The 12,001-nt window shown below is 41.7% G+C and overlaps 1 protein-coding gene across 1 annotated transcript in view; it reads left to right on the top strand.

Annotated features, from left to right (window-relative positions):
- The window catches only part of DHTKD1 (dehydrogenase E1 and transketolase domain containing 1), a 20,672-nt gene that overhangs the window by 6,276 nt on the left and 2,395 nt on the right, over positions 1-12,001 (top strand). The window contains exons 5-15 of the mRNA XM_010001293.1: positions 636-830; positions 1,129-1,398; positions 2,950-3,121; positions 4,650-4,848; positions 5,687-5,999; positions 7,071-7,155; positions 7,988-8,127; positions 8,243-8,393; positions 9,583-9,689; positions 10,773-10,937; positions 11,302-11,384. Of these exons, the coding sequence (XP_009999595.1) occupies positions 636-830; positions 1,129-1,398; positions 2,950-3,121; positions 4,650-4,848; positions 5,687-5,999; positions 7,071-7,155; positions 7,988-8,127; positions 8,243-8,393; positions 9,583-9,689; positions 10,773-10,937; positions 11,302-11,384 (1,880 nt within the window). The remainder of the gene's footprint in view (positions 1-635; positions 831-1,128; positions 1,399-2,949; positions 3,122-4,649; positions 4,849-5,686; positions 6,000-7,070; positions 7,156-7,987; positions 8,128-8,242; positions 8,394-9,582; positions 9,690-10,772; positions 10,938-11,301; positions 11,385-12,001) is intronic.

Here is a 12,001-nt window from a genome sequence, read left to right as displayed (position 1 = left end):
GGTGGCTCAGATCATTGGCTGTGGCTCAGTCTTCCCTTCTCTTCCCAGTTACAGATTTTGTTTATTTTCAGCCTTCAGTTGCAAAACACTACAGAAACTTTCAGTGCTTCCAAAACTTTGTCATTTGTGAGAGGTGTCTAGGAGTAGATGAAAGGTGTGAAGTGGGAGGAGTGAGAGGAAAATGAAGTAAATACAGAATAATTTACTTCCCTTCTCTCAAGTATTCTTCTACCTATGTACAAAGGCCAGGGTCTAACTGTAATCCAAATAAAACACTGTTCTTCTACAGCACTTTGCATCTCAGGATAGTTAAGGTTCATACTGGAAAAGAACACTACTCCTTAATTTCACCCTAAAACAGGTGGACTGTCAAGGAATTTGTGAATTGCTCTGGTGTTACATTTTTTCATGCATCTTCTTCCATGCTAGATAGAGACAGTTTGGTCCTCAATCCAACATTTTTCTGCTGAAGAGCAGATAAGAGCTGATCCTTGTAGTCATCGTAGCTTCTGGTCTTAGACTGTGGAGACTCTTAATGAGCTGTGACTTTCAAGAGGTATGCTTAGGTCTGTATGCCTTAAGGGCACAAACATAATATTTTTAATTTTAAACCAAAGTTCTCCTGTTTTTATTAGGAGTTTGATCACTTCTTAGCCACAAAGTTTGCCACGGTGAAGCGGTACGGTGGTGAAGGAGCAGAGAGCATGATGGGTTTCTTCCATGAGCTGTTCAAGATGTGCGCGTACAGCGGTGTGACGGATATCATTCTTGGAATGCCTCATCGTGGAAGGCTGAATCTTCTCACAGGTTTACTTCAGCTTCCCCCTGAGGTAAGAGACTTGCCATCTCATTGCCAGTTGCTCTGGGATTGAGTGATTTTCAGTGAAATAAAAAGCTAGAAGTTTGTCGCGTCGTGAATGCTGAAGCAATAAAAAGTTACCTGTGTGAAAGTGTTTTCCACTCCAGCCAGCACCTCAGCCAGATCTTTGCAGGAAACTGTTAAACAGGACTCTAATGGAGTCCTTTATGTGCTGTTATCAGAAATAGGAGAGAATGCAGTTCTGTAAATGTTTTTCTTTTAATGTTAATGAATCGTGAAGGATTTTTACTATTTTTTTTTCCATGCAGCTCATGTTCCGTAAGATGCGTGGTTTGAGTGAGTTTCCAGAGAATTCAGCAGCCATTGGAGATGTTCTCTCCCACCTGACATCTTCTGTAGATCTTGACTTTGGTTCACACAGGCCTGTTCATGTCACCTTGCTGCCTAACCCTTCACACTTGGAAGCAATTAATCCAGTGGCCGTGGGCAAGACACGAGGAAGGCAACAGACTCTGCTCGATGGAGATTACTCCCCAGAGAGCTCTGCACAGCCTGGAGACAAAGTTATTTGCCTGCAGGTATTTAGCTTACAGTTTGTCACTGACCTTTGTAAGACATCTTGGAGAAGCATACATCATTCAGCTCATCAAGAAAGAGGTGAAAGCAGACACTTCCTCTTTCAGGATCTTGGTTTGGAAGTTTCTCTTCAGGCTTTCTCATAGTGCTTTTTCTTTTAAGTGTAGAAACTCTGAATTGACGTTTACTCTGGCATTTGTTCTGTTCTTCTGCTAGCCTGAGTGCCAGAGCTTGAGGGCAAAAAGAGTCAAAGTCAGCTAAGGTGTCAGTCAGGAGTCTACTTGTCCACAGTCTGAAGATTTTTTCTGGAACTTCATTGTGCTTGGAATATATGAAGACTACAAAACTCCTCTTGGCTAACTACTATGGAAACTTCTGCAATATTTAATTGTCCCTCTGTTTTGAAGAGTGGCTTATTTTTCACCTTCTCACATACCTTAACTCCATTTTTTGGGCATCAGGCAACTATTGGTGTTTATAATTTGAACTGAAATCTGAGAATAAGTCTCCCTGAAATAAATTTCACATTTGATGTTCCACTGTCAGGGTCACTGATGAATTAGACATTTTGGTGACCTTGCTTTTATGTTCCTAGATAATGCTGCCCAGAAAAAAATGTGCAAGCAAAAACTGTTTCCAGCTTTCTGCTAGAGTGAGTAAAATCCTGCCTTGCACCACAGGAATAGAATCCTCTGGCATTTGAGATGCATAGGAAATCATCTGTAGTTGGGTAGTCTCATTGCCTGCAGGCTTTAATGCTTTGGGATGTACTGAAGACCATGAAGTTCTTTCAGATGTTCTGAGGTCTTCACTCAAACATTCTTAGGCAGCAGAAGAAACCAGAAGGGAAAAGTAAAAACCTAATACTTCAAGAACAAAGCATGGTATGGGGTAGAGTGAGGATGCTGTGTTGCCTCTCTTGCAGTAAAGTTTGGTTTTCTGTGATGCATTTTGAAAAAAATCTCTGTATTAGAATTCTGTAAAAGTCAGCACTGCCATTTCACTGGCTGATTGCACCTCTAGTCTCTTCCAAGTGTACTTACACCTCCAAAAGTCTCTTAGGGCTCAAAATCGTTATCCCATAACTAGAAAATAGAACTTTCATTTGATTTAAAAAGAAACTACATCAATCTGCATAGTGACTTTGGTCTGCAAAGGATCAAATCTGCATTTGGGTTGAACACCACAGTAGCTTTGCACCCCTGTCCAAAGTTTTTTTTATTTGCAACATTTGTTGCCCCCTCCCTGGCCTGTCCTCCCTGTTGAAGACCAGGTTGGATGGGGCTCTGAGCAACCTGGTCTAGTGGCAGGTGTCCCTGCCCATTCAGGGGGGTTGGAACTAGATGATCTTTAAGGTCCCTTCCAACCCAAACCATTCTATGATTCTGTGATAAGACTATATAAACTCTCAAGTAACGAGCACAGTAGTCTGAAAGGGGTTAAGCTGAAACTCTATCTATTCTACCTATTTCATTTGAAAAGAATGGTGGCTTTGATTTTCTGTTCCTCCAGTGATTTCTAATGAGACTTTTCCATCTTCTTCCCTCATGTAGGTTCATGGGGATGCTGCTTTCTCTGGGCAAGGGATCGTTCCTGAAACACTGACCCTCTCTAATCTACCACATTTCAGAGTTGGTGGGAGCATCCATTTGATTGTTAATAACCAACTGGGCTATACCACTCCTCCAGAGAGAGGAAGATCATCCCTGTACTGCAGTGATATTGGTATGTATAGTTCAATCAGAAGGAAGCCTGTTGTGTCAGAAAGGATTTTTAACTCCGGTGTGAATTCATGCCGTGGGCTTTTTATAGCAAGTGCCTATCAACTGTAGGGAGTTGATGGAGTAATATATCTCCTTTTTAATGATATAGTAGAAATTAAAATTATTATTGTTATTACCTCCTACTTGAAGAAATTCAGATGCTAAAAATATGCCCTCCCCTGTCTGCTTTATGGCAAAGACTAAAAATCAAGGGAAAATCTTGTCACATTTTTACAGGATTTTATAAAATATTTGCAAGATTACTGTGAAGTCTGTGACTCATTTAATTTCTGACATCACTGACAGCTTTTAAAAATGGGTTGTGGTAGAGTGTAGATGTATTTTAAATATATCTTGTTACATTTAATCAAAATCATTTCAGTGTGTTTTTTGTGCAAGATTTCTAAGTCAGATAATCCTTCATTTTATTATTTTCTTTGTTGTCAGGTGAACTTATTGAGCTTTTAATTGAAAGACGAGGCTCATGCCATTTCTAAAGTTAAACTATAAGTCTTTTTTTTTTTTTTTGACCAGTCTTTCTTAGTGATAAATAGATGTCTTATAATCAGCAAAATCAGAGACTTACTAGTTAGTTCCTTTGTGTTTGTGTCCTAGATTAGTCCTAGTGTCCTAGTGTTTGTCTTATGGTTTCATCAAACTGGAGAAGTAGATGCATTAAATTTGATAAGGTAGATAGCATATATTATTATTACTTTTTCCCTGGGCTGGTTTTGTGTTGTGGGCTTTTTTGTTGTTGTTTTATTTTCCTCTATCCTTAGTTTCCCTTTTGTCTTACCTGGTTAGTGAGGAGGGGTGTTACCCATTTGAGCTTTAATATTTTGCTAGAAAGGGAAACTTGATGTGGGTCAGGAATGGCTGAAGGATCTTAATTTCTCAGAATTTGGGCAGCTAAAGTGCAAGAGGAGCACTCTGTTCATGGGAAGATTTGAAGCCAAATTGTCATACAGGAGAGGTCATTAAGATATTTGAATTTTACTGTGTTTGCTGTAGTGAAGAGACCTTTCTGCCTGGAGGAGCAGTGGGTAGAATGACTGCTAACAAGGGAGAAGGTTGTTTCTGGCCTGTATGTATTCATAGCAGTGATAGCTTAAGATAAGAAGGAAACAAAATTCTGTTTTTGTTTGGAAGAGAAGCAACCAAACTGTTCTCTGCCCTTTCCCAGAGGCTTCCATCCCAATGAAGGAGATGTAGGAACTGTGTGTAGGAAGTCTTCTAGAAGTTCTGTTCTGCTAAAGAAGCTGTGCATAAACTGTGACAGATACAAGATGGGTTAACTGCACTTGCTCTCAGGGAAGACTCCTGCTCCTTATCCCAGCTCCCATCACAAAGAGGTAGATTAGGTAGATTTGTTTTTGTTAAAGACACTTCACGTGAGTTGTCTGTAGTTTTCTGCAAAGTATGTGTGTGTCTGCTTTCTTTGGAAGGGGTTGGGTGTGAATGTTATTGTTGTGTTTTGAATCCCTGGGCAGGCAAAATTGTTGGATGTGCTGTTATCCACGTGAATGGGGATGATCCTGAAGAAGTTGTCCGTGCCACACGACTGGCTGTGGAGTATCAACGCCAGTTCCGCAGGGACGTGATAGTAGACTTGCTGTGCTACAGGCAGTGGGGCCACAATGAACTTGATGAGCCCTTCTTCACCAACCCCAGCATGTACAAAATCATCAGGTAAGGGTAACACCACCTAATGGGGGAACCCAAAATGTGCTTGTGTCTACACCAACTTCATATTGCCTACTACTCTGGTAGAAGTCTCTGCATAATGAAGATCTTTAATCACACTGCAGCTGCACTGACAGCAGCCCTTGACTAAGGTGTGAATCTGATAATGAGATACTAATGAAGGTAACCACTGGTTACTAGTTCCTGAATGTGACCAACCTTGCACAGAGCCCTTGGATTTCCAATTCTTAATGGCTACTAAGCAAAGGCAAAGTTTGTCCTCTGTTTGCCAGACAGAAGCGTAGATATTATGGGAGAATGGACATGAGGCCAGTATGGTGTTTGTCTTGTCTTTGCCTGGTCCTGCTGCTCCCAACTGGGATTCATCTTTATGAGCATTTAAATGAATTTAGATTACATCCCTATCCCCAGAGAAAAAGGCACATAAAAATTTAGTTGCCAGTGAATTAATTCTGATAGTCTAGGTGAAGAATTGATGGAATTGATGGCTTGATTCTCAGCTAATTCTGAAACTGCTGTCAGTTTGTCTGAAGAAAACATGCAGGATAGCACAGTCAGTCTTAACTGGGAGGGTTTTTTGTCTTGCTTTTATCTGTAACTGCCAACTTGGCTTGGTTTAAAAATAAAGGACTGTAAAGCACATATCCAAGAACATTGTTATCTTTCTGGAAATACCAAGAAAGCAAACTTGATGCAATGAGTATAATGCACCAGGAAATAATTTAATTTTCTATGGTACCTGTCAGAAAGATGGCATTTCCTTGTTCTGCAGTGATGCTGTTTCCAGGCTTAATGTCTATGGTGTTTGATTCCCTCCTGACAGATCCCGTAAGAGCATCCCAGACACGTATGCAGAACATCTAGTAGCTGCTGGGCTCATGACTGAAGCTGAAGTATCTGAGATAAAGACGACATACTATTCTAAACTGAATGATCATCTTGCCAACATGACTTTGTACAGTCCACCTCCCACCAACCTGCAGTCTCACTGGAAAGGCTTGGTTGAGCCTTCTGCTCAAATCACCACTTGGGACACAGGTATGCCTGTGCCACTTCTGCAGTTCATTGGAGTCAAGTCTGTAGAGGTGCCTGAGGAGCTCCAGATGCACAGCCATCTTCTGAAGACCTACGCACAGGTCAGTGAACATAATGGTGCTTCTAGTCTCAGTGCTGTAAGATACGACCTGTTAGAGGAAAAGCTGCAAACATGGCAAAGCTGCCAGTTACAGAAGAGCATAGTATTCTCTAGGAAAACAGCTCCCTCTTTTTTTTTGAGGCTGAGTTTATGCCATTTTTCCTCCAGTTTTGAAGAAAGACATGTCCTCTCCCCCAAACCTGACCATACACTTAATTTTGTTATTTCAACAACAATCTATTACACTGAAGAAAGAAGCTTATAGAAAATACAGTTTGTTCTTATGAACAGTAGAAACAATTATGATAAATTACTATTGTGTATATACCTCATGATTATAATGAGTACTTTGTGAAAGAATGAATCAGGAGCTTGGTAATATTGTACACCGTATCTGAAGCCAGTAATGAGTGTTTATGTTACTTAGGTTTAAGCATATACATATGGCCAAGTTTGACAGTCAATTTTTGATAGCTCAGAACCTTGTGTGCAATAATTGGAGTGGATTGGGTTGGTGAACCTTTCCTTTGATGAGTGATGACCATGTGCAGATGTCTGGTTGGCAGCCATAGTGAGGCCATGAATTCAATATTTCAGAAGATTGATATTCTTGTCTTCCCAGCCCAAGGCAAGAACAACACAGCTGGGTGTGATCATTTGTCTGTGGTTCTGCAGGCCAGAGCAGGGGAGAATTCTGGAGGCTGAAATATTTATGGCTGGTACCATTCATCACTGCTAACCAGACAAATCAAAAGCCTCTCAAGAGCAGGCTCTGTGCTGTGCAACGATTTTTAATATTTTCAGACTAAAATCTGATCTGTCAGTCCACAGTTTGTTGACTGGTAAGGATGTGGGTCAGCTCTGGTTCTGAGGTCCTCAGGGCAACCTTCTTCAGGGTGTGCTGAAGTAAGTCTGTTTTCTAAGCCAACCTAAGCTGACTGCAGGAACACAGCATTTCTCTCTATAGTGTTTTATTTTTTTTCCTAGCTTTTAATATTGATCTCTGCCACCAAGAGAGCTACAGATGGAAAAAGGCAAAATAGTAACTTTTCCTTGTTGTTTACTTGTTTAGTCAAGACTTCAAAAAATGGAGGAAGGAAAAAAGCTGGACTGGGCAACAGCTGAAACTTTAGCTTTTGGTTCCCTGCTGAGCCAAGGTAAGTTGCAACTAGACAGCAGACAAGAAAATGTTTTTGCTTTGATGCCAGTAAAATATTACATTAGACTACTGAAGTGTTTCTAAATCTGGAGATTGATATGATGTATACATTTGAAATTCTGTGTTTCCACGGTACTCAGACAAGGTAAATATGAATCCTCCATGTCACTAGTATTTCTGGTTTGAGTACTAAGTGACTTCAAAAAATTGTTGCTCCCTCCCACTCACCAAAAAATATTTGTGCCTAGAGCCAAGCACATGAGAAATGCAGCTGACATCAGTGGGAAATACTTTCACAGTATGTTTCATGCTGCTATTTCTTATCACAGAAGGGTAGGGGTTGGAAAGCCTCTCTGGACATTATCTAATCCAACCCCACTAGAGCAGATCCCACAGGAACACATCCAGGCAGGTTTTGAATGTCTCCAGGGATGGAGACTCCACAACCTCCCTGGGTATCTTGTTCCAGTGCTCTGTTACCTTCAGAGTAACAGAGAGTTTCCCTCCTCTCTAGCTGAATTAATATCGCCATTTACATATGATACAGAATGCACATTTTTTTGCAGTTTGCTTCCATGAATTGAACCATTTACCACAAAGTAAGTCTTGGCTGCAAAGAGGAGAAAAGAGAAATGTCTGAGCATCTTTGTGCTTATGAGTTGGAGCTGCTGCTGGTTAATTAATTCCATCTCAGATTTGACATTGCTGATGAGGGGAGGTCTAAGAGACAGAACAAGAGAAGTAATATTTTAGAAGTGAGGGGTTGTTGTCCTGCATGTTTTCTTTTTACATGACTTGCTAATTCAGTGTTTTGTTTATTGCATGGCAAGGGTTTAATATCAGACTAAGTGGACAAGATGTTGGCAGAGGAACCTTTAGCCAACGACATGCAATGTTGGTTTGTCAGGAGACAGATGATACCTACATTCCTCTGAATCATATGTCCCCAGACCAGAAGGGTTTCCTAGAGGTAGGTTCTGTGGTCCACAAGACAACCTTCTTCAAGCTGTGCCTGGCTCCAAAGGTTCTTAACCTGGGATTGTCTTCTTTTTCACCCACCCCTCCCAACAATTTCCTTTTGTTAGGTGAGTAACAGTCCCTTGTCTGAAGAAGCTGTGCTTGGTTTTGAATATGGAATGAGCATTGAGAGCCCTAAGTTACTGCCAATATGGGAAGCTCAATTTGGAGACTTCTTTAATGGAGCCCAGATAATATTTGACACTTTCATCTCTGGAGGTGAGTGTAGAAGGAGCTAATATATTTAAAAATTAATTATTTGCAGTAAGCATATTTTTAGATAATCCTTCATCTTTAAAGTAAGACAACGTGTTGAGAAAATAATTCTGTTTTCTCAAGAAGTCTTGTGAGCTCACTTTTGCGGTCCTGACTTCTCTGCAGCTTTTCTTTGAAAACAATCCATCTAAAATTAGAGACATCCCACCATTGGCAGGAGACAATCATTCCAAAAGGAGAGTTGATTATTTAATGACCTTTCCCTTCCTTCCCCCCCCCATTTATTTTAATGCGTATATATAGTTGGTAGTTTTGTAGGCTGTACTTTTCCTTCATGAGGCATCTGAAATATTCGTGAAGCAATACAGAACGAAAATAGTTATTATTTAAAAGAAACAAAAGAAACCTCAAAAGTGCCTTACAACCAACCTCTAAGTTTGGCTAGCATGTTTTCTAAGAGCTCAGGTGAAAGACCCCTCTGAGCTGGAACATGGTGAAAATATGCTAAGATGGATTTCTTGAATGGGATTTGTTGTATGTGTCCAGGGTTTTGGCATCGAGCCTCATTTGAGACTCTGCACTCCCTCTGTAATCACAGATGGAAATTCAGAGGTCCTCTTATCCCACCCATCCTCAACAGGTACTTGAGGCTGGGATGAATTACCTTCTGGATTTGATTGTAATCCCTGAAATAGTGCAGGAGGTTTGACAGAGCTCAGGGGAAGCAGCCTGTGGCTAGCACTGCTGTGTTAGGTAGGTCTGGCTCACCTGATGCTGCTGGGGTCACACCTGCAGAGGACCAAATTACAAGGTGTGCAGAAAATATACAGTGAGTTATGGTTAGGGGAGAGTTACCTTTAGAGACCTCTGTTAGTCAGGAGGACAATTCCATTAAGAGGATTCTTGCATACTGTGATGATGTTTTACACTAAGTTTTAAAATCTTCACTATGTCAGGTGCTCCACATGGAGGCTTAGGTCTTCTGGAAGCCCAAAGTTGCATGCAGATTTCAGAAACTTCAGATCATCTCACGTGCTGTTTCACTGTTGTGAATCTCACGGCAAAATGCCAGCACCATGTTTCAGGCTTGTGCTTTATTATGTGGAAATCGCTATTATTTTTTTGTGAATAGGTGTTTTGTGGCTTTATGTCCTATGGAAATAATTCCTCCCTTCTCACTATGTGGTTTTAGGTGAGGCCAAATGGCTTCTGCAGAGTGGGATAGTAATTCTTCTTCCCCATGGCTATGATGGTGCAGGCCCTGAGCACTCATCCTGCCGGATGGAACGGTTCTTACAGGTACCCACCACACCTCTCAGATTCACACATTCCCCCATCACAGCACTGGCATCCAGTGCTCTGGGAGTCCTGTTGCAAAATGTCACACGCCTGGTATACCTGCTAGTGACACCACAAGCTGGAGACCCACCAGGACTATTGTGGTGAGATAGAAACAGGCTGAAAGTGGGGGAAGAAAGGGTATATGATGAGGTGTAGGTCCAGAGGTGGTGAGGAAGCAGTTTTGGTTTCAGTGCTGCCACAACAGCTCTGGTACAAGATTCTGATTGAACCTTGGAACAAGTGTTTGTTGTTCCTGATTAATTTCTGTCACCTGTCCAAGTGGGAATGTGGTAACATTAAATTTCCTAACCAGAGATTTGTACAGTGCTTGCAGAGGCCCTGTGCCCTCTGCAGACAGCCTTGGTGGGACACGCTTCAGTGCTGCCTGCTGTCTTTTTGCTGATTGCTTCTTCTCAGCAATGTCACTGTACCACAGAATGAGTCCAGGAACAAGACAGAATTGCTAAATTGCAGATAGCAGACCTCTTAATGGGCACTCATTTGAGAAAACATTTTGGGGTTGGCATCAGAAACAGGCAGTCACCCTTCTGCACAAACCACTCACAGATCTGTCCTCTAGGCACAGATCATTCAAACACAACACTAGACACTATTAAATGTAATTTAATAATTTTGCAGCATATTTTTACAGAAAAAATATATTAAAATCCCCTGTTGTGCCCATGTGACTGTAGTAAGAAAATGGAACTCCTTTTCATCTGAGCAGTGGCTTAGAGGGGTTTGCAGCATGTTTAGAGGGATGCTGCTGCTCTGATGGAGAAGTCATGGCCTGTTAGAAGAATTGTCATGCCCTGATTACAGGATTCTAGAAGGAGGCAGTTTAGGTTTAATCTTACCAATTAAATTCTAAAGCCATTTCTTCTGTGAAGTTGTTCCTCCATTGCAATCAGTGTCTGAATTGGGATATTTGCTCTTCTATTCTTACACTAGTCAACGTGCCTTATGTGCCTGGATTCTGTCATGTATATTTGGCTCACTGCTTGCTTCTGGACAAGGTATTGTTGTGTTCCCCTTATGTAGATGTGTGACAGCTCAGAAGAGGGAGTTGATGGGGACCAGGTCAACATGTCAATTGTGCATCCCACCACCCCAGCACAGTATTTCCATTTACTCCGGCGACAAATGGTCCGAAACTTCAGGAAACCTCTCATTGTTGTGTCTCCCAAAGTGTTACTCAGGCTCCCTGTAAGTTGAAACTCTCTTTTTATTTTTCTTTTTATTTTTTCTTCCTCCTCTTCTTCCTCCTCTTCTGTGTTCTCTTGCTCTTTCTTCTTTCCCTGATCTCTGTTTCAGGGTCAAATCAGTGAGGTTTTGCCTGTTTGTAGTAGTAGGTTAGGTTCAGGATTAAAGGTAGGTAGAGATGATTCTTGGTCTGGCATTGTTCTTGGGAATCTTATCCCACCCTTCATTGGTGGGAGTGGGAATGGGAGGGAGAGGGAAGACTGTGTATTTTTTATGTACCAAAACTCTGTCTTGGTATCCTCTCCCTTACTCTAGCCTGAGGGAAAAGGCAGCCGCATTTGGTAACCTCCAACTCTCCCCCATGTAGGCTGCTGTGTCAAGTTTTGAAGAAATGGCCCCAAGGACAACATTCAGGCCTGTCATTGGTGACTCCTCAGTAGATCCTAAAAGGTAGCTCTGCTTTCTCAGAGGAAAAGGCTGTTCTGTCCCTTTCTCTTACCTAACAGCTGAAGTTTGAGCTTATGTGAAAGACGTGACTTTGGGAGGAAAATGTTGTTTCATGGTGGGTGACTTAGTTTTCCTTGTTTCTCTCCCTTTCTTCTTGCTTGTTGGTAGTTGTCATCTCTGTCTGCATAATAGCAGAGAGTTCAGGCCTTTAGCCCTTGACCCCACAGGGAGGCTGTGATCCCAGTTACAAGTCTGGTGGCCACTGCTCTGCACCATGCCCACTAGCTAACAGTCATGGGAAGCAGCTGTTGCCTGAAAAGGTGCAGAATTTTTGTCCTAGTGTTGAAACACTTGAGCTGACAAAGTGAAATTAGGGTGATAACAAATTGTGTGTGTATCTCCCTCCCTTCAGATGTATGTAGACAATCCTGTTTAGAGTGGGCAACTCCGGCCTTCATTTTTTTCCCCTCCTAAGGTTCTTACCTGGTCCTTGTCCCAGCAGTACCCGAGTCTGACAGCATCCCTGATGCTTGTATCTTCACTCACAATCAAGAGGCTGGAAGTATCTTAGCATCTTGTTTTTTCAAGTGGAATGATGAGACACAAAGGGTGAGGTTTCT

This window comes from Chaetura pelagica, unplaced genomic scaffold (assembly GCF_000747805.2).
Source record: "Chaetura pelagica isolate M959 unplaced genomic scaffold, ChaPel_1.0 scaffold66, whole genome shotgun sequence".
NCBI lineage: Eukaryota > Metazoa > Chordata > Aves > Apodiformes > Apodidae > Chaetura > Chaetura pelagica.
This window is presented reverse-complemented; position numbering and strand designations above follow the sequence as displayed.